Genomic DNA, 23119 nt, shown 5'->3' on the forward strand with positions numbered 1-23119 from the left:
AATGTATAAGCCTACCTTTTTGAAAAAAACAATGTGTTCAGAATTCCAAATAGGAACACCTGTGACTACAGTTGCTTCTCCCATTCATCTTCTGCTTACCAAGCTGGAAGGAATGTCCTGAGCAAATCACTGGTGGTCACCTGGTTCATGAATGCTCGATGAGTGGAGCCAGGACACGAACTGTGCAGGGGGGATGTGGGATGAGCTACTGCCCTTCTCAGACTAATAGGAAAACCAATGACCTCTTCATATGTTCACTGACCACTTGAATTTGCTCTTCTGTGAATTGTCTATTCAAGCCATTTCCCCTTGGGTTGTCTTTCTGTTTTCAATTTCCAAAGTTACTCTTTGTTTATTATATACACGTGTGTATACCTTTTATCTGTCACATGGATTAAAAATATGTTTCCCAACATGATAATTTTGTTCATGGTATTTTTACTTTTATTTGTATTTTATATGCAAGATTTTAAATAAAAAATAATCATATAAGGCTTTTCTTCTGGCCTTTTAATTTCTATTAGAATTGCCTCCTCTATGCTCGTGATGTATACAAAGTCCCTGGGGCGGGCTGTATAGATTCGCAACCACTTTTCCTTGCCTGCCTCTGTTATAGAAGCTGGAAGGCAAAAATAGTAAATGTTCCCTCTTCTCATGCAGCTAAGTGTAGCCAAGTATAACAAGTTCTGAAAAAAGAGATGCGGGAAGATGTCTCTGGGGAGTAAAAAGAAATAGTCCAATGGAGAGAAGTGCTTCTCATCTTGGCTTTTATTCTATTTCAACAGGAATATAAAAATGCAGCAAACATCTGGGGATCCATGGGACAAAAGCCACATGCTAAGGATGACTGAGCAAAAAAAAAAAGCAGAAATAATCTAGGTCCTTGATGGCATCTTTGAACCCTGGACAATCTGCCTTTCGACTTCTTGCTTTGTTGGAAAATAATTCTGTTAGGTGTTTAAATCATTGTTTTTGGAGCTTTCTGCTACTAATGGATCAAGTAATTCCTACTTTATTCAGTCTCTCAAATGAACTTCTAGAATTCTTTCTGTTTTATTTTCTACATTTGTCTTTAATCCATCTTAATTTATTTTTGAATATGCTGAAAGATATGGGTCCAATTTTATATTCTTCCAGATGGATAGCCAGTTGTGCCAGCACCATTTATCAAATTACACTGAATAGAAAAGCCATTTTTTGTTTTATGCTAAATTTCCCTATATACTAGGATCTATTTCTGAAATTTTAGTCTACTTCACTGATCAATTTATTTTTATTTATGCCAGTATCTTATAGATGTGATTACATGGCTTCCTAGAATTTTTTTAAATGTATGGTAAGGGCATTTTCTTCTCACTTTTGAATATATTTTTGGCTATTTTTGACATTTATTTTTCCACACAAATTTTAAGATCACATTTTCAAATTAAACATAAGCCTTGACTTTATGCATTTATTTTGGTAGAATTGATATTTTTATGATGTCTATATTTCCATCTGAAAACACTGACTCTCTTTCCATTTAGTCAGATCTTGTTTTATATCTCACAATATTTATGGATCTGTTCTTATTAGGTCCCATACAACTCTTGTAAAATTTATTCCAAAGAACTTTATAGTGATTGTTGACACTGTGGTAAGATATTTTTTCTGACGTCCAAATTTAGCCAATGATTGTTTAATAAATATTTAGAAGTGGTATATAACATGCATCAGGCAATTATTCTATTAATAAGTAGTTTATATATATTAACTCATTTCATCCTCAATAAGCTATAGATTGAAAGCTAAAGCACAGTCTGCATAGAAGAAAACTGAAGTACAGAGAAATTAAGTAATTCATTCAAGCAAGTTACTTGGCCAAAAGCAGGTAACTTGCCATGCAATTAATGAATGAAAGATGTGGGTCTGAACCCTTATCATCTAGATCCAGAGTCTATGCTCTTAATGTGTATGTGTAGCTCTTATTGTGCTACATACACTACCAGTGGGGTCTATGTATTTATCTTCTATTTACCCAAGCACCAATTTGCTTCAAATATTTAATGTTCTTTATTTCAAATGGTTTTTGCATATACAAAGTCAATCATGTATTCAACAAAAGTGCTAGTTTCAATGTTTCCCAAAATATATATCAATTGTTTCATTTTCTTTTCTTATTCAATTGCTAAAACGTCTAAACAATTTTGCATAGTAATTCTGAGGGTAGATGAGCCTTTCTTGTGTTACTGACTTTAATGGAAATGGTCCTAGGATCTTACCCTTTAAAATGCTGTTCAATTTTTTTGATAGATTATCTTATATAACTAACATATTTATGTGTTTTTCCTTCTTGTTTACTTAGTGAACTTTAAGAAGGAATAGCTTTAAAATTTTTACCCCAAACCACTTCATCATCTAGTGATAAGATCATGCTTTTCTACACTGATTTATTAATCTAATTATGTTAATAGATTTCCTAATATTGAAAAAAATCCTTTCATCACCACCAAGGATTAGTAACCACTTGGTTATTAACCTAGTCCAGACTATTATCCTTTTATTCATTTCTAGATTCTTACATACAAATATTTAGAATTTTTACATACATATTGAGAAGCAATTTTGGTCTAGATAGCTTCTTTTTGTACTAAGTTAATCAAGTTTTGTTATTAAGGTTGTGTCAATATCACAATATGAATTTGAGTGCTTTCCATCTTTCTTTTCTTTCTTTTTTGGTGTTGAATAGCTTTCTTAACTTTGCGCTTGCCTGTAGTTTGAAGATTACATAAAATTCAACTAGGAACCTAGCTGGTCAAAGTGAGTGACTCAGTTGATTCTGACTGTGACCCCATGGACTGTAGCCAACTACGCTCCTCTGTCCATGGAATTCTCCAGGCAAGAATACTAGAATGGGTTGCCATTTCCTTCTCCAGGGGATCTTCTTGACCCAGGGATTGAACCCAGGTCTCCGGCATTGCAGGTAGACTCTTACCAACTGAGCCACCAGAGAAGCCACAGGAAGCTATCTGGTGCTTTTTAATGATGTCCCTTTTAATCACCTTTCTAATCTCTTCTGAGATGATTGATTCTGATGAGTTTTCTCCCTGTTTTGAAGTAACTTGGGGTCGACCATATTTTATTAAGAAAAAATAAATTTCTCTAGATTTAAAAAATGTGTTGTTTGGAGCAGATCCTTTTAGTTGTTACAATGTCTTCAGTGTCTCTCCTTATTTTTGATCTTGTTATTCTGTAACCAGGACCATCAGATGCTTTCTGGTTTCTTTGCCTTTTTAAATAATCAACATTTTGTTTGTCTCTAATTTATCACTATCATCTACTTCTTCCTATTTTCTTTTGGTTTCTTTTTTCCCCAGATATCTTACATCTTTCTTAAGGTATATAGTAAAGAAACATAGTAAGTTTCTTTTTGCTGGCCTCTTTAGATCTGTTTCTGAAGAAGATGAACTATAATATTCCATAGTTCAGTTCAGTTCAGTTCAGTCACTCAGTCGTGTCCGACTCTCCGCAACCCCATGAATCACAGCATGCCAGGTCTCCCTGTCCATCACCAACTCCCGGAGTTCACTCAAACTCATGTCCACAGAGTCAGTGATGCCATCCAGCCATCTCATTCTCTGTTGTCCCCTTCTCCTCCCGCCCCCAACCTTTCCTAGCATCAGAGTCTTTTCCAGTGAGTCAACTCGTCGCATGAGGTGGCCAAAGTATTGGAGTTTCAGCTTTAGCATCAGTCCTTCCAATGAACACCCAGGATTGATCTCCTTTAGAATGGACTGGTTGGATCTCCTTGCAGTACAAGGGACTCTCAAGAGTCTTCTCCAACACCACAGTTCAAAAGCATCAATTCTTTGGCGATCAGCTTTCTTCACAGTCCAACTCTCACATCAGTAAGTATGTTTTAATAACGTTCTTTCTCCCAAAAGCTTTTGCTTTGTAAATTTAGCTACTATATTGTTCATTGCATGCATTTAAGAATGTCCATCCTCCTGTATCTTATTTTTTACTTACTGGTGCTGTTTATCCTGTTTGCTGCTGCTGCTGCTAAGTTGCTTCAGTCATGTCCGACTCTGTGCAACCCCGTGGACGGCAGCCCAGCAGGCTCCCCCGTCCCTGGGATTCTCCAGGCAAGAACACTGGAGTGGGTTGCCATTTCTTTCTCCAATGCATGAAAGTGAAAAGTGAAAGTGAAGTCGCTCAGTGGTGTCCAACTCTTAGCGACCCCATGGACTGCAGCCTACCAGGCTACTCCGCGCATGGGATTTTCCAGGCAAGAGTACTGGAGTGGGTTGCCATTGCCTTCTCTGTTTATCCTGTTTAGTATTTTTAATTGTCAATTCCACCTTTCCTGATATTAATACTGCCATTCCTACTTTATTTTTTTTGTTTGTATTTACCTAATATCTCTTTATATGTATCTCTTTGTTTTCAACCACTTTTTACCCTCTCAAGTCTGTTTCATATAAATACCAGTAACGCTTATAAATCAGCTGGATAGTTTCTGTAAAAATTGTGTATTTTCATTTCATGTAATATGTCATGTATAGAGTTCCCTTTTTCCTTCTTGTTTTATGGTTTTTCCTGATTTTACTTGTTTCCTCTTTTTCCTTGGAGCTGTTTTTGTTAAAGTGATCAGACTGCTATTCATTCCTTATCGCCCCTGCTAATTAGGTAAGTCTATTGTGCTTTTCTTCATTTCACTAATGACTATCTTCCCTTTCCGGACATTCATATTCAAATACTTATTTTTCATTATTACATGAATGCAAGATAGCATTCTTGCATGAACGCAAGAATGCAAATTATTCCCTCGCTAAAGCTTTGTTCTGTAACTGTTTCTCCCCTCTCTCTTTGGATGAGATTTTTGGACCACTTAATTTCCCTACTAGTTTCTTCCAGCTATTGGATTTTGCTGATAGGGAAGGAGTTTTATTTCTAGTCTTTTTTAAAGGTTTCCCTTATAGTGGTTCTTGCACATTTCACATTTGCTCTATCATCATTTGTGACCTGAAAGGGGGGGACTTAGGACGGGCTACTGCCTTTCTCAGACTAATAAGAAAACTGATGACTCCTTCATATGTTCACTGACCACTTGAATTTGCTCCTCTCTGAATTGTTTCTTCAAGCCATTTCCCATTGGGTTGTCTTTCTGCTCTCAATTTGTTGAAATTGCTGCACCCCCTTTGGAACTTTCATCTGGCCCCACAAGGAAAGCACCTGCATCAGCTCTGACCATCAGGACCTAAAGAAGGTTCTAGACCTCATCTGCACCCATATCACTGCTCAGCTCATGGGAGGTAAGGAGTTGGCTGGAGATGCGCGGATGAGGCACCATTGAAGCCACCCTTGTTTCACAATCCTGGATGCACATTTACAGGGGGACTCACACTGTTCCTCTAATGTCCTTTTGTTTCATAGAAGAACATTCTGTGGTAATGGAAGGGGCTAGCATCTGGAATCTTGAATAAAAGATGGACTGGGACTCAGGATGCAACCCCTTAAGGAAGGGGAGCGGGAGGCTTCAGGGCTTGTGGGACCTACCTACTGGCCTTGGACCAGCCATGCTTTGAGGTGAGAAGTCATGTCCATGGGAGCCGGGGACAGCTGGGCACCCTTGCTGAGGATGAGCAAGAAGAGAAGGCAAATCCTGAAGCAGCAGTGAGGACAGTGGAAAGTTTGCTGGACCAGAAGCAAGTGGTCAGAAAAGCATGTGAGCCACTCCCAGAAGTCAGAGAGTGTTGGTCTGTCCATCTACCGGCATCCTTCCCTTCCCTACACTATGAGTGGATTTTCTATTTTGATTTCAGGTGTGGTACAAACACAGACATAATGCTGTCTGCTTTTCAGATGTAAGAACAGATAGCCTTCCTTCCCACTGACATTATAAAACAGAAGAGTAAATGGTAATCTTTTCATTTTAAAATTCTGAGATTCACAACCTCAAACCCGATGCCTGACTAACAGATAAATGCTTTGGGTTAAGATTATCTCAGAGGTGTTTTTCTTTTCCTTTTTTTTCAGGCTTATAGTTCTGTGGAACAAAAGTGTTCCCATTTCCAGATGTCACCTCATTTCAAAATTCACCTTCAGGGCCCACATTCCTCGTTGGATTGATGAGTTTTCTCGTGTGGTCAAGAACATTACAATGTACATAGTGCTGAGAAGAAGATATTTTATCACTTCTCTAAAAACGGGATGATCTTATGCAGCTGTTTCATAAGAAATGTGTCTCACATCTGATGGGATAAATTCCCTTCAAAGATGAATCAAAGAAAATAGTTTCCAAGATGCCAAAGAACCCACTATTAGCCAAAATCCAACACACCTACAGTGTCCACAGCTGCTAAAAGGACAACCTCTTTCCATCACCCAATAAACTACATGGAGAGATTTAAAAGGAGAGACAGAAAGAGATCTGTGTGAGATCCAGTCAGATTACACGTTACTGTGAAAAGGAAGCCATCCTCAGCTTTACAGTATCTAAATAGAACATATAACTTAAAATAGTCACCTGCCAGTCAGTAAAGCCATAAAAATGATTAAAACCAAGTTTGAGAATTGACCATAAAATTGGTTGATAAAAATAAGGAAATTATATTTCTGTTTTTTTAATAGTTGATGAAAATTACTGTATTTCTAGATTTGATTTTTCTATGTAATTGAATTAATGGGTTGTTGTTGTTTAGTTGCTAAGTCATATCTGACTCTTTGTGACCTCATAGGCTATAGTCTGACAGGCTCCTCTGTCCGTGGATTTCCCAGGCAAGAATACTGGAATGAGTTGTCATTTCCTTCCCTAGGGGGTCTTCCCAACCCAGGGATTGAACCTGCATCTTCTGCATTGGCAAGATGAATTCTTTACCACTGAGCCTCCGGGGGTGGGGGTGGGTTGTCTCTTTATCCCTTCCTCCAGCTGAAAGCACATCTTCCTGTGACATTCAAAGAAGTAGGTTTGGACTGACAAGGTGTTTTAGAACTCCATGGACAAGCTCAATTAGCATAATTCTTTGGAAGGGATTCAATGATCTTTGGCTACTATTAATAATTTTAATCTTTCATTTTTATTATGTGTATGATGTCAAGAGCTGTGGCAGGAAGTACATTTTGTCAATTAAATAATTAATCCCACAGCATAATAGTCGGGGAGGAAAAACTGACATTTGTCAGGTTCAAAGAAAATGAAAGCTGGGGAGGAGGTTTCACTACTCTTGCTCGGGAAGCTCATAATCTGAGAGCAGATTTGACTTGCTCCTTTCCTCATCTACTGCTCCTGCTACAAACACTCCCTGTATCAAACCACAGGAAAGAAAAAGCATTTGCAATAGTTCTCTCCCCACCCCCATCCTCATCCACCCAATCACAAAATCACCTTAGTTTTGTTTTTTACATATGTCTTCAGTCTCCTCTTTTCAGTACCATCAAAACTGGCTAAAATTGACTGCACAAAACTGTAGGGCAAGGATGACACTAAATTGCCTGCTTTCTGCTTTGGCAAATGCACAAAGGTTAGAAGCCTGAGCGCTGGAGGTAGATGGCCCCGGGTTCAAGTCCCCGCGGGCCCTCGCTGACCACGGGCTCTCAGGCCTCCAGGCTTGACTGTCTCAACTTGCGAAAGGACCCCGCTCTCAGGCCCCACCTCTCAAGGTGCTGGGAGACCTCAGTGACATTGCACACACCTAGACGGCCGCAAGGTTAGGAGGCAGCACGCCTCAGCTGTAAATAGCCCGCGTTCCATTTACGTTTTCAATACGATCTGATTTATGAACATGTGGAGCGCACCAGCACACGCTGCGCTTTCGCTTCTCCTTTCACTTCTGCTCTCAACCCTCCTCTCGCTGTTCCCTTCAGTCTCTCCTGACAGGAGGCCTCGGTCAGCTGCCTGGCTCTCTCTCTTTCCTCCGGCCCCTTCCCGCTCTAGTCCTTGGCTGGCAAGGAGCCGGGTAATAGGACTGCCTGGTCCCCGAAGTCTAAGTTTCCAGGGTTTCCACAGATGGTCTCGCCATGTCATCAGCAACAGTCTGCCCTGGATTAACGCTGCCTGGGAGGTGAAAATTTCAGCTCGCTATTTTTAACCTGTTAAGCATCCTTGTCTGTGCCAAAACTAAAAGGTTGCTTGGGGTGGGGATGTGTTTCCTGGCTGCATCATGCCACATGTGCAACTTTTTTCTCTAATAGTATTCCACAAGGTATTTTTTTTTTTTCCAATAGGTCGCTACACAGTTATTTTTGGTATAAAAGGCAAAACTTCACCAGGCTCCCATTGCCTGCATGTCTATAGTACCTGCTATTTTTGCAACTGGTGAAAAATATACCCTGATAATCTACACTAGCTGTATAGACAACATGAAACAAAAAATTGGGTTTAGAATGATCGCCCATTGGACAACGAGCTTAATTTAGCAAGAGTACCTATCTCAAATATGTGTTCCATATTTCCTTTAAAAACTGGATTAAAACTGTTAAACAATTTTGTCCTCTTTCATGTAATTTGATACATGTAATTAGTAAGGCAGGTGGGGGGAAAAAAACTTAGTAAGGCAGTAAGTGGGGGGAAAAAAATCTCCCTTTGGTAAATCAGATGAGTCTTCTTGACATAAACTGGTTTTAGGTGAGGGAATGCTATTTCAGTCTAGTTAGGATGGCTCTTTCCACAATGCAGAGAAGAAAAAAAACATGGAAAATTTTCAAATTTTTGAATGATTTGTTTCATTATTACTTTTTCTGAAATTTGTTCCTGCTCAGGATCAAACTGAGTCACACTTTTTGTAAGGTGACTGGAAAAGAATGAATATACTCTTTATTTTGAAGTTTACTTTCCCTCATTTCTTGATGCAGTTTGCTAAGTGAGGCTAAGCTATGGGGAAATATACAATGCAGGAGCATGGAGATTTTATCAGTAGTAATACTGCACATATCTCAAGACTATGTTAGAAGAAACAAAATGTCTCTATGTACACTTCCTGGGCTCTGATAGAAAAGAATCAGCCTGCAATGCAGGAGATCTGGGTTTGTTCCATGGGTCAGGAAGATTTCCCTGTTCGGAAATGGCAGCCCACTCCAGTATTCTTGCCTGGAGAATTAAGTGGACAGAGGAGCCTGGTGGGCTACAGTCCATGGGTTTGCATAGAGTCAGACACAACTGAGCAACTAACACTTATGCTAACTTTAAAGAAGCTACTGTCTTTAATGGGCGGATATCAGAAGGGTTAGGATTGTGAGGTCAAGTTACAGCAGTCACTGTTTCACTGGCTGAACATGCAGGCAGAAAACAAGAGTGTAAAAATGTTCAACAAATAAATGTGAATGATCAAACATAACAGATTATATTATGGGAAACTAGGATGTTTTAACCTTAATGCCCTAGATTGCCTTTGAGCGAGAAAATGGAACTCTTCTGAAGCAGGTTCTCCTGTAAACACTCAGAAATAGCTGGGCTGGATGGATCAGGAGATGATCCAGAGGAAGAATAAAGATGGGTTTCCTCACTGACAGTTCTTTTCTCCTTACACCAACTCTAACTAGAAAAACACTGTGAGCATCTTCTTGAGCCTGGAAGGGAGCCCAGATAGTTTATGCTCCAACACTCTGACTGTGTGCAGGAAAGACTTGTGTCTGGGGCTCCATACGCCATGGGTGGCTTTCCACTTCTAATGCTGAAGACTCTGGGATCACCTAACATCCCAAAGTCTGAATCAGAGGCTAGAACATCAATCTAAGAAAATAATCATGGCATCCTGACACCAGCAAGTTAGCGCAAACTAAGCGTGCCCGCAGTTTCACTTGGACAAGGACCTACCTACCTTGTCTGGAGAACTCATCTGCTTCTCTGTGAACCAAATCCTTTACTCTGTTTCCGTAAAGCAGCCGTGAGGAATCGTGATCAAAGGCTTTCAGGGTTTCGCTGGAGCTGTAAGACTTCTGTGTGGGAACCCGGCACTCCTCGTTGTCCGCCGAGGAGTTTGTGTAGCGCCGCTCCTTCTCCCGGCGGTTCTTGGTCAGCGAGCAGTAGGGCCGCCGTTCCTTCACATCCATACTTCATTCCTTCCCGGGGCACATCAGTCCTGGCTGTGGCCGGGTCGGCTCAGGGGTCCATCCTCAGTGGTCTGCCTGTGGAGATAAAAGGTTGGCATGATGTCAGCATCAGTTCAATTCAGTCGCTCAGCCGTGTCCGACTTTTTGCAACCCCATGGACTGCAGCACACCAGGCTTCCCTGTCCATCATCAACTCGCCGGATCTTGCTCAAACTCTTGTCCATTGAGCTGGTGATGCCATACAACCATCTCATCCTCTGTCAGCATTATGTCATCTAAAACCGGACGGCCTCCTTAACCTGGAGAATGGTGGGAGGGAAGGATGCTATTGCATATGGTGGAAACTCACTTTCCCCAAGAAATGAACACTGGTGAAATCAGTTTACTGTCTCATCAGGAGGTGAGGCGCACCTTCTGGTAATGAGCGTTATGAGTCCTTGTTGAAGCTACTAGATCAAATCTTCACCTTAATGATGATCTAGTTGCTAAGTTGTATCTGACTCTTCAGACCCCGTGGACAGCAGCCCACCAGAATCCTCTGTCCATGGGATTCTCCAGGCAAGAATACTGGAGTGGGTTGCCATTTCCTTCTCCATCACCTTAATACACACACAGAAAAAATAAACTCAAGCTCAAATCTTGATCCAGAAGCTAGCTAAAAACTGGCCTCAATGTTTTCTAAATTTTCCACAATGGAAAAGTTTTCTCCTGCTGCATTTTCTTTATTCACGAAAAATTTTTCTTTAAAAAAAAAAAATACTACTTTTATTTCTTTCATCTTTTTTTAAAGAGCAAGAGAAAATTGGGAGCTTCTTAGAAGTGAAACTTTGTTAAGTGCACCGAACATTTATTTTATTATTATTTTTTTTGCAAAGACAGTTCCTTCAGAGGGCACAGGTGTCATGTGTTAAGGACCTAAATGTCTTGACTGGTGGCAAAAGTGGATCCTTCTCTCCTATTTCTCTCCTTCAAAAGCATTTTCCTCTTGAGAAAATGAATTGAAGCAGCACTGTCTTGATATTTAAGTCAATCTGAGTAGCTAATTTGATGGGGTAGTTTCTTGCAAGGGCCAGTAGCAAGAATGAGTCAGAAGAATCAAGGTGAATAGTGTCTCTTTGCCTACCTACTCTTTTTCTTGAATTTCCTGACAGGGGTTAAGGTGGGCAGAAAAGCCTCTGTCCCTGCAGATGCGAACCCAGGAGAAGGAGACTGGCCCAGGGCTGATCCATGTTTTAATTGCTCCTCCTTTGTCTTTATTCTTTCCCATTTTGTCTCTCCTTTTAACATGAAGGTCCCCAAAGGCCTTGTCTTCAGCTCTCAGGCCTTTCTCTACCCCCACTCCTCTCCCAAACTCACTTTTTACTTGACAAATTCCATAATCAACTTGAAACAATTGAGTCCCAGTGGCCCCCGGTCTTTCTCTGGGGTTGCACGTCCTTAGTGCTGGGACTCATATATAGCTACTTTCTTCCACTTACAAAGCCCTTCTCCCAAGCACTCTCTGCCTCTTCAACCTCAGCCGTCAGGATGTACATTACTCTGCTCTCTCTTGTGCTTCCAACGTGGAGTCTCATAGCTAACTCTGATTCACTGACAGTGGCTCAGCTGACATCTGCACCGACTGTCAACACGTCTCAATTCTTTCTGAGCAAAATTACAACTCCTAATACTTTTCACTTTCTCACTTCTGCCTTCTATCCAGTGATGAGGAGATGGGGAAAACTCTGAGGTGGAACGACCCCAGAGTTCCAGAGCCTCTGCGTGAAAAATTTGGATATTCCTCCTGCCATCTCTCCAACTGGACTAAATCCCACCCCTTCCATACTGACAGCTACCCCACATGGGGTTTCATGTCTCTGCTATGATTTGAGCTGGGCTCTTAAAAGGAGTTGCTAATATTTTAGCTTGGTTGTTGAAACGTGTTTTGACATCCCTACCTTTGTCTTCTTTTTGATGAATCCTATTTTAAAAAGCTGAATATTTTCACTGCCCCCTTCTGATTTAAAAAGATGAATCATTTTCACTGACCCCTGCTGATTCATTACTCCATTTTTCTCTTTACCAATCCTTCCAATAGCTTTTAATAGAAATTGGATTTCCCTTAATGTAGCTTTCCTTTCTATTTAAGACAATAAATAATTTCAAAGTATGGTGACAGGAGTATTTTTATACAATAGGATTAAAACAGCAACCCACCAACTCACTCTTGTTATTCCAACAAACAAAAGTTACTTTAGATCGATATTTATTGAATGACTAATATGTTGAGAACATACCACTGAATCAAACAACGTCCCTGCCCTCAGGGAACACATGCATAGTGAGGGAAACAGATACATTTTTTGTAATGCAGTGAATAAATATCCCTGAGTTAAAGGAAAATCTTGTTTCCGAAACAGTCTCGCTCTCTTTGGAGGAAAGGTTTATGTAGACTCTCATAACTGTACAAGCATCAAAAAGCATTTCATTGACCAGGAAAAATTGAAACGTACGCATCTTTGGTAATAGAATTTTGGGATTTGAAGCCATTATAAAGGTTCCATCTCTTGCCCTAAATTGCCAGTTTATAAAAAATAAGTATCGCCATATATAGGACTTCCCATGTGGTGCAGTGCTAAAGAATCTGTCTGCCAATGCGGGAGATGCAGGTTTGATCCTGGGGTCAGGAAGATCTCCTGGAGTAGGAAATGACAACCCACTCCAATATTCTTGCTGGAGAATTCCATGGACAGAGGAAATCTGGCAGGCTATAGTCCATGGGGTCACAAAGGGTAAGCGCAACTGAGTGAGCATGTATACACATTGCTATTTACACAAATACATATGCATTTTCATACTTGAAAAATAAACTGACTAATGCCAGGGAAAACTAGTTTCTTTCTCTGCTGCAGTTTTGTTTCAGTTAGTTAGATGAGGCACTGGAAAACTAGTCCCTTGACCAAATCTGACCCATGACCTGTTTTTATAAATAAAGTTTTACTGGAACGCAGCACATGTGTTTGTTTATGTATTCTCCTGGACTGTGTTCCTGCTGCAAAGACAGAATTGAGTGATTGCAACAGAGACTGTAGTGAATTAAATTGCGGTTCCCCCAAAATATATGCTCAAGTCCTAACCCCTGGTACCCGTGAGTGTGACCTTATCTAGAAATATAGTCTTTGTATTAATAGTTATAATAGAGTTAGAATGAGGTCGTACTAAATTCACATGGGCTCCAACGTCAATGACTGGTTTCTTTATACAAAGATAAGAGGGGCATTTGGATATGAAGAATTACAAACAAACGGGAAAGGAGGCCAGGTGAGGGTGGAGGCAGAGATTGAAACAAGCCTAGTGATGCCAAGGGCTGCCAGCAACCAGCCAAAGCCAGACAGATGCATGGAACAGATTCTCCCGAGAATCTCAGAGGGAGCATGGCCCTTCTAGCACCATACTTCTTGCCTCCAGAATCAAAAGAATTAATTTCTGTTGGTTTAAGCCACCAGATTTGGGATATTTTGTTACTGGAACCCTCGGAAACTAACACAGAGATCCGATGACCCCATAAAGCCTAAAGTATTAGCTGTCTGGCCCTTTATAGAGAAAAATCGCCAATGTCTGAGTTAGACCATACATGTTTCCATTCTATCTTTTTCTTTGTCCCTTTGGATCTTTGAATGTAAGAGTATTTTCTTTACTATATAGTCCATGATACAATTTTTTTTCAGTCTCCCAAATCAGATAAATCAAAAATTGGTAAGCTCTTCATAGTAGTAATATGAACATTTATCAACAGTGGCAAAGATGCATCCTTGTAGCAATGCTATCCGTGTTATAAGTCAATTCTAATTAAACATTAATGAATTAGTCTAACTAGATAATTTTAGGTATTCTTGAATTTTATAGAATATCTCCAGCACTAAATATCTGACTTTTCTCTATTTGTGAAGCAATTCTAAAGTGCCATGGAAAATCAAGATAGAGTATTCAAATACACATCAAAGACAAAGGCATTTCAAGCTTTGGGATTCCAAGCAATAAAAAATCCTTAGCATCTCGCTTTCCAGTGTTGCAAATGGCTCAGACTCTTCAAGGATTTAATTTACACTGTAACATTTGCAACTACTGATACGCTTCTGATGGAAGTCAGTGAGTTCAATATAACTTCAAAAGGCAGTTTTCTGCATTATCTCCAGCACTCAAAGCTGAAGATGAGAAGGTTAAAAAAATGCCATTGCTTAAGTGGCGCTAAATTGTTAAAGCACTTTGATGGCAGTTGCACAGTCCTACCAAAGGAAAAAGGTCGCTGTGTTCATAGTCAGCATAAAGAGGTTAATGAATAGGACCTTTGCTTCATCAGTGGGTGGAAGCTTTGAAAAGGTAGGAAAACTATTAGAGAGAAAGGGGACCAAAATTTTTTGGTTGAACTGGCTATATACTGGCAAGCATATGACAATATCAAACTGATCTGGTTAATCTTCATTAGTGCCTTTAAAAACCACTCAGTTACTACACATAGCACTGCTCTGAAAAACACAGCTGGCCTTAAGCAAATATCATTATTTGGCTATTTGTTTTTCCTCAATATCTTGCAAAGTATTTGAAAGATTAAATCAATGGGCAGGTAGTCCTGATTCAGGGACTCTAGGTATCAAATCCTCTATTTCAGATACATTATTACAACATTATTTGAAAGTTGGACACAGAATTTAGGACATTATCACATTGTATCGTTACGTGTTCCTAACTCCAAAGAAATATTATAAAATTGTATCTTTAGGAAGTAATCTGATTTTAACTGGACTTTCTATATTTTTAAAACCCTTGCTGCCAATGATTAGAATCCCTCAGGCCGGTGACAAAATCACCTGTGCGTCTAAAATTCTGTAAGCTTATATGTTGACACAGCAGCTGAAATAGAAACAAATGTCCACCTCATTAGAACTGTGTATATGTACCGGGGCAGATTCATGTCAATGTATGGCAAAACCAACCAATATAATATTGTGAAGTCATTAGCCTCCAATAAAAAATAAATAAATACATAAAATTCTACCTTTATGTTAAAAAAAAAAAAAGAAAGAAACAAATGTCCAAACCCAAAGGATTAAGCAACCTTTTGGTCAAACTCACTCTTGCTTCCATTGTTATTTATTATCTGTAAGGAGTACAAATTCCTGAATATCTTCTGCACAGACTGCCTCCTCACTTAATAATAGTTTGGAGAAGCTCCCCCAAAGGGATGAGCAGATTTTAGAGAAATGTTCATTTACGCCAGCACATTTGAGGTTAACGATACAAATTAAATTATTTATACACAATACCAAGAAGATTTTGCCTTTTATTATTCATGACTCATATTTCCCCTAATAAGTTAGTATTTATGATTTATTACCAGTTATGTTGATCCAACAGTAAATACAACTTTGCACACCACAAGAACTTAAAAATGTTTCCTTTATTGAATAATTAGATTACTGCTAATTGAACACAAGATGAAATCAATTGCTATTGTTCATTTCAGAGGAAATTTTGCTTCCTGAGACAAATTTATAAATCAAAGAATTGAAATAATTAAGTATATAAAAAAATCATGTTATGGTGATTTTTAAAATAATGCTAAGTTCGAGCACAACTAAAATGTGAGCTTATGGTTTCAAATAGAAGAACACAAGCGAATCTCATGTTTGAGACACAAAATTAAGTTCAAACCAAACTGAAAAATATAGGGAATGGAGGGTGTATTGTGAGTAACAAAAGTGGTGCTTACTGAGAAGATACAGAAATAAATATAGCGAATAATTAGTGGTTGAGAAGATTAGAAACAAGAAAAGTTGCTTTCTTGACACAAGACAGGAGAGAAAGAGAATATCTGATAGCAATAATAAATAAGAAGTCAACTTCTGCTTCCAGCCAACAAGGAGTAACTAGAACTAGATCTACCCTCTTGTCTGCAGCAGCAACAGGGGCTATCCTTGCAGTCTAGTGGTTAAGACTCCATGCTCCCAAAGCAAGGGGCGTAGGTTCAACCCCTGATGGGAGAACTAAGATCCGACATGCCACAACATAAAATGACACGGCTTAAACATAAAATCGCAACAACAATAAAGTAGACAAAATACGTGAAACAAAGTTTTCAAGATACAGACATGAAGAGATGAAGGATGGTGAACTTTGGGAAAGGGAGACAAATAGGTGAGCCCTTGATTACCCTTGCTCACTGCCTTGAAAGAGTTTCTAGCACAGGAAAGAGGTGCCCAGGAAGAGCTTAGCCGACCTCCTAAGCTACAGAGACAGTGCCGAGGGACTTCTCTAGAGGTGCAGCAGTTAAGACTCTGTGCTTCCAATGCAGGGGCCCAGTTTCATTCCCAGTTGGGAAACTGAGATCCCATATGCAGCAAGGTGTGGCCAAAAAAAAAAAAAAAAGAGAGAGCTGAAATTTGGTAGAACAGATGATAAGAATTTGCAGGACAAAGTGTTGGAGAAAAGGAGTTGGATGGGAAAGAAATCTGCAGATCTGTAGAGGGTCCTTCTTGAGAATTCAGCAGAGTACTGACCAGCACATGCATATGATGGGACCACTGGAGGCCAGAGAAAGAATGATTTGAAAGGATTATAGCAGAGTTGCTCAACCTTGGCATTACTGACATTTTAGATGGAAAACTTCCTTTTCGTTGGGGGCTCTCCTCGGTTGTTTAGCAGCATTCCTAGCCTCTATCCACCGATACCAGTAGCACCCCTAGCTATGACAATAAACAACGTCCTCAGACATTACCAAATGTCTCCCTGGGGCCAACTGCTCCTCTAAAGGACCGCTGAATTATAGGGAACAGTACTCAGAGCTCCAACAGGGCCAAGAATAGTGTATAGTTTTGCCAGACTAGAAAAAGCTCATAATTTATTAGGCAATGTACTCACAAAAAGTCTTGCTCAGTTGTGGGGAATAATTAGCACTAGACTAAACATAGTTCTGGTCTCAATAAAAAAAAAAAAAAAATTCTTAAAAGCAAGACCAGAAAGGATCAAAGTGTTTCCAAGCAGCTTAACTGTCCCATAACAAAGCTTAAGAATATTAAAGGAATAGAAAAATAACCAGCACTCAACAAAGTAAAAATTCACAACGTTTGTCATTCGATCAAAGAGTACCTGGCATGCCAAGGAACGGGAAATTAATGAGGAGAAAAATCAAGCAATTGAAACTGACCCAGAAATGACATAGGTGTTAGAAAGAAAAGACAAGGACATGAAAACAGTTATTAGAAGTGTATTCCATATGTTCAAAAAATTATATGGAGACATGAGAGATAAAATAACCAAATCAAACTTCTAGAGATGGAGCTACCATGTCTGAGGCGCAAAATGCACTGGATAAGATGGATGGCAGGTTAGATATTGTGGAAGAAAAGATTAATGAACTTAAGTGATACTAATAGAAACTGTATGAAACGAAGCGCTGAGAAAGAGTAAAAAATAAGTGATCCTCAGTAAGATGTGAGACTTCTTCAAAAGGCCAACATATCAATAGATGTAACTGGAATCCGTGAAGGAGGAGAGAGGATGAACAGAAAAAATCCTGAAGAAATAGCAACCCAACAATTCTCAAATTTGGCAAATGCTGTAAAAACCCACAGATCCCAGAAACTCAACAAAGCCCGAGCACAAGAAATAATAATAATTAAAAAAAAATTATACCAACACATTTGATTGATTAAAATCTTTCAAATTCAATAATAAGGAATAAGTCTGAAAGCAGACACAGGAAAAAGGCACATTCAATACAGAGTTTCCTGTTGGAAATAATGTAAGCAAGAAGACTTTAGAGAAATATTTTAAAGTACTGAAAGAAAAAAAAAAAAACACAACAAAACACCTGTCACTGTAGAATTAATTCTATAAGCCATGGAAATATCTCTTAAAAATGAAGACAGAATAACTACCTTTTCAGTCATATTAAAGTTAATCACTAATAGACACTCATTACAAGAAATACAATGGAAGTCTTCCAGGCAGAAAGTGACATTAGACAGAAATATAGATCTACAAAAGGAATAAATAGCCCTTGGAAATGGTAGTTATATGGTTAAATACATAAGATATTTTCTTACTAAATCTTTTTAAAAAATAGATGACTGTTTAAACTAAAATCATAAGGTATTGTGGATTTTATAACATGTGTAAGTAAAATTTATTGCAACAGTAGCACAGGGGAAGGGGTGAATAAACAGGAGTATAATACTGCAAGTGTTTTATATGTGAAGCAACATAATCCGACTTCAAGGTAGGCTGTTATGCTCAAGATGTATGCTTTAAATCCCAATGTAACCGCTAAAACAATAAAACTGAGAACCATAGCCAGTAAGTTAACAAAAGAAATAACGGAATCATAAGAAAGGGAAGCATTCTTTCCAAAGAAAGAAGAAGAGGAACAGGGAACACTTGGGGCAAATGGAGCACAAGTAGCAAGATGATGGACTTAAACCTAACTGAGCCAATAATCACATTAGATGTAAATGATCTAAACACTCCACACAAGGCAGAGATTTTCAGATTGGAATAATAAAAAACAAGGTAAACAAAGAGCAGACCACAAATCAGGTGCCATCTCAGCCAGGGTGGCATATACTTTAAAACAATCCACTTTGAGAAAGAGGCTATTCATAATAGATGATACCAGTTCATTAAAGTGAAATGTCCAGATTAAGCAAATCTATAGAGTCCAAAAGAAAGCAGACTAGTGGTTGCCTAAGGCTGGGGCTTGAGGGGAAATGGGGAAGTAAATGCTAACGAGTTGACGGTTTCTTTTGGGGATGATGGAAATATTCTCAAATTGACTGTGGTGATGGTTGCACAACTGGGCAGATATACTAAAAACTGTTGAATTTTGTACTTTAAATGGACGAGTTGTATGGTATGAAGCTGTTGTACTTTTCTTTTAAAAATTAAGAAATAAGACCCAATTACATGCTGCTTCCAAGAAATATACTTAAATACAAAGATACAAATAGGTTAAGAGTAAATGGAAGGAAAAGAGAAAACTAACCATATCAATAATTGCATTAAACACAAATATAAATGATCAAAACAGTTAAAAGGCAGTCAGATTGGATGAAAGAGCAAGATAAGACCAGGTGGAGAAACACTCAGTTTGAAAAGAATGCAATGGATCTATTTATATGCATTGACCTGGAACTATGCCCAAGGCAGTATGGCAAATATAGGTGTTAGTTGCTCAGTCCTGTCCAACTCTTTGTGACCCCATGGACTATAGCCCACCAGGCTCCTCTGTCCATGAAATTCTCCAGGCAAGAACACTGGAGTAGGTTGCCATTTCCTTCTCCAGGGGATCTTCCCGACCCAGGGATCGAACCCATGTCTCCTGCATTGCAGGTGGATTCTTTTCCGCTGAGCCACCAAGGAAGCAGAGTGTTCATTATTTATTTTATTCATTCACCAAGCATGTCGGGCATGACAATAGGTGCTGGGAATGGAGAGATAAACAAGACCTAGTCTCTACTCTCTTTCTGAAAGAGGAGACGGAATTTAAATGATGCCACACAAGTAAATCTACAACTGAAAATGTAGCAAATGCTGCAAAAAATTGCAAGTTGCTAAGAGAGAGAATAGAAGGTAGGGTTGGATGGAGACTGAGAGACAAAAGAAGGAGTGATCTTAAACGACATTTAGGCTAAGAGCCATTGGAGAAAGGGTTTCGCCTGATCACAAGTATGTGACTCAGAAAAGAGGTAGAATAGACCAGGCGGAGAGAATGTATTCCAACAACACGTGGGGGAGGGGCGGTGCTTGCTGGACAAACACCAGCAGGGCTGGGGCAGGAGGAGAGAGAGAGGAGAGGCGTGAGAGGAGTCCAGAGGGCCCCAGGGCCCGGACGCAGAGCGTCACAGGACGGACTCAGTGGTTTCACCCCCATGTCACCAATAATGGGCGACCACCGGAGAGCCATATGTGGCGCGTTTGACATGATCCATCAGATTGACAGTATGGAAAGATCCCTCAGGCCAAAGCATGGAGAACAGGGAAGATGGAGGTCTGGAGCAGGAACAGGAAGACTTGCTGGTGGATTTTTGCAGAAGTCCAGGCAAGACGACGGAAGCTTAGACTATGGGCCCGCTGAGACGGCAGCGGGCATTTAGAGAGGTGGACGGATGGGAGAGAGAGGCACAGCACCAGTAAGACCGCGATGGGCTGAAACGAGGGTGAAGAGAAGGACAGCAATGGGGATGACCTCCAGGCTGCTGGCTGGAGCAGACTGGGGAGCAGGGACATCTATCAGGCCAGAGGGGGCAGGGGCAACCCCACAAAACCATTGAGTGCACACTCCCAGGTCTTAACTTTTCTTTCATTTAAAACAGACACCATTAGGCAGTAATCTTTATTCCTCGTAGAAACTAGAAATACAGAAAAGAGCAAAAAAAATTAAAATTATTGCTCACTTCATATTTTAGTTGCACCTTTTCAGATTTTTATATGCATGTGTGTTTATGAATATATGTGTGAAATATATAATTTATAATTTAATATAAATGATCTTGTAACCCATTTCTACTTGACATATTATGAACAGCTTCATTGAAGTAAAGATATATTTATGTCGTTATTTTAAAAATGATAAATTGGAAGCTTTTTCATTTAAAATTGAAAATTATTCTTCAGGCATAGATAGCAAATAGACAAACTTAGAAAATGAAACAAATAGGAGCAATATACTAAAATAGCTACTGAATAAGTGTGAATACTGGAAAATTTTTAATTGGAAAATATATAGAACAGTGCCCGGGGCTATAAGAAAAGTGGCTTGAGTCTGATCAAATCATTAAAAATTCTTTCAAAATTTTTTATATGTAGAAAGAAACAGAAACTTGGAAATGATCAAAAAAGAAAAAAATGCAGATAATGAGGTTAATTTACCCAGTAATGTAAAATAGGGATGTACTACCTGTGATTTAAAAACAAATAGAGCAATTCACTTGCACAACTTGAAATTAAAAGTAATTCTATCTTTCCTAATAAAAATAATGGACAATAGTAATATAATAGTAAAATCTATTAATACAATTATGTGGGCTATGGCTGCAAAGGCTTCAGCAGCAAGAAAATGTCATAATCTCCACACTTGGAATAATTTGGGCAAAGGCCCTCTAGAAGCCAACATCAGTTCAGTTCAGTCGCTCAGTCGTGTCCGACTCTCCGCGACCCCATGAATCACAGCACGCCAGGCCTCCCTGTCCATCACCAACTCCCGGAGTACACTCAAACTCATGTCCACAGAGTCGGTGATGCCATCCAGCCATCTCATTCTCCGTCGTCCCCTTCTCCTCCCGCCCCCAACCTTTCCCAGCATCAGAGTCTTTTCCAGTGAGTCAACTCGTCGCATGAGGTGGCCAAAGTATTGCAGTTTCAGCTTTAGCATCAGTCCCTCCAATGAACATCCAGGATTGATCTCCTTTAGAATGGACTGGTTGGATCTCCTTGCAGTATAAGGGACTCTCAAGAGTCTTCTCCAACACCACAGCTCAAAGGCATCGATTCTTCGGCGATCAGCCTTCTTCACAGTCCAACTCTCACATCCATACATGACCACGGGAAAAACCATTGCCTTGACTAGACGGACCTTGGTTGGCAAAGTAATGTCTCTGCTTTTTAAAATACTATCAAGGTTGGTCATAACTTTCCTTCCAAGGAGTAAGCGTCTTTTAATTTCATGGCTGCAATCAGCATCTGCAGTGATTTTGGAGCCCCAAAAAACAAAGTCTGACACTGTTTCCACTGTTTTTCCATCTATTTCCCATGAAGTGATGGGACCAGATGCCATGATCTTTGTTTTCTGAATGTTGAGCTTCAAGCCAACCTTTTCACTCTCCTCTTTCACTTTCCTCAAGAGGCTTTTGAGTTCCTCTTCACTTTCTGCCATAAGGGTAGTGTCATCTGCATATCTGAGGTTATTGATATTTCTCCAAGTAATCTTGATTCCAACTTGTGCTTCTTCCAGCCCAGTGTTCCTCATGATGTACTCTGCATATAAGTTAAATAAGCAAGGTGACAATATACAACGTTGACGTACACCTTTTCCTATTTGGAACCAGTCTGTTGTTCCATGTCCAGTTCTAACTGTTGCTTCCTGACCTGCATACAGGTTTCTCAAGAGGCAGGTCAGGTGGTCTGGGATTCCCATCTCTTTCAGAATGTTCCACAGCTTATTGTGATCCACACAGTCAAAGGCTTTGGCATAGTCAATGAAGCAGAAATAGATGTTTTTCTGAAACTCTCTTGCTTTCTCCATGATCCAGCGGATGTTGGCAATTTGATCTCTGGTTCCTCTGCCTTTTCTAGAACCTGCTTGAACATCTGGGAGTTCACGGTTTACATATTGCTGAAGCCTGGCTTGGAGAATTTTGAGCATGACTTTACTAGCGTGTGAGATGAGTGCAATTGTCCGGTAGTTTGAGCATTCTTTGGCATTGCCTTTCTTTGGGATTGGAATGAAGACTGACCTTTTCCAGTCCTGTGGCCACTGCTGAATTTTCCAAATCTGCTGGCATATTGAGTGCAGCACTTTCACAGCATCATCTTTCAAGACTTGAAATAGCTCAACTGGAATTCCATCACCTCCACTAGCTTTGTTAGTAGTGATGCTTTCTAAGGCCCACTTGACTTCACATTCCAAGATGTCTGGCTCTAGGTCAGTGATCACATTATCGTGACTATCTTGGTCGTGAAGATCTTTTTTGTACAGTTCTTCTGTGTATTCCTGCCACCTCTTCTTAATATCTTCTGCTTCTGTTAGGTCCATACCATTTCTGTCCTTTATCGAGCCCATTTTTGCATGAAATGTTCCCTTGGAATCTAACATGGCTAAGCCAAATGCAGTTTTCCTATCTCCCAGACCTTTAGGGCGAAGTGTAAATCATATCTCTCAATTTGTCTGCCTGCTTGGATCAACCAATATCTATCATATATACTTAAACGTTTTTATGATGGTTTAAGCCAGAACCCTGCATCTAGAGGCCACCCCTTTACTCACCCATGTTTCAAAATGCCACGCCTTTGAAAACATTGATAGTAATGCTATCAGAGTCAGAGGAAGAATTAAACT

At 39.6% G+C, this 23119-nt stretch overlaps 1 protein-coding gene across 5 annotated transcripts in view; it reads right to left on the reverse strand.

Annotated features, from left to right (window-relative positions):
* Positions 1 to 23119, reverse strand: part of TENM3 (teneurin transmembrane protein 3) — a 654366-nt gene that overhangs the window by 468831 nt on the left and 162416 nt on the right. For all 5 annotated transcript variants that reach the window (XM_088832605.1, XM_055416368.2, XM_055416366.2 and 2 more), the window contains exon 2: positions 9798 to 10104. In XM_088832605.1, the coding sequence (XP_088688731.1) occupies positions 9798 to 10029 (232 nt within the window). In that variant the 5' untranslated portion in view covers positions 10030 to 10104. The remainder of the gene's footprint in view (positions 1 to 9797; positions 10105 to 23119) is intronic.

The sequence above is a fragment of the Moschus berezovskii genome, chromosome 26, assembly GCF_049115385.1.
Source record: "Moschus berezovskii isolate FMDL1 chromosome 26, NW_MosBer_1.0, whole genome shotgun sequence".
In the NCBI taxonomy this organism is placed as follows: domain Eukaryota; kingdom Metazoa; phylum Chordata; class Mammalia; order Artiodactyla; family Moschidae; genus Moschus; species Moschus berezovskii.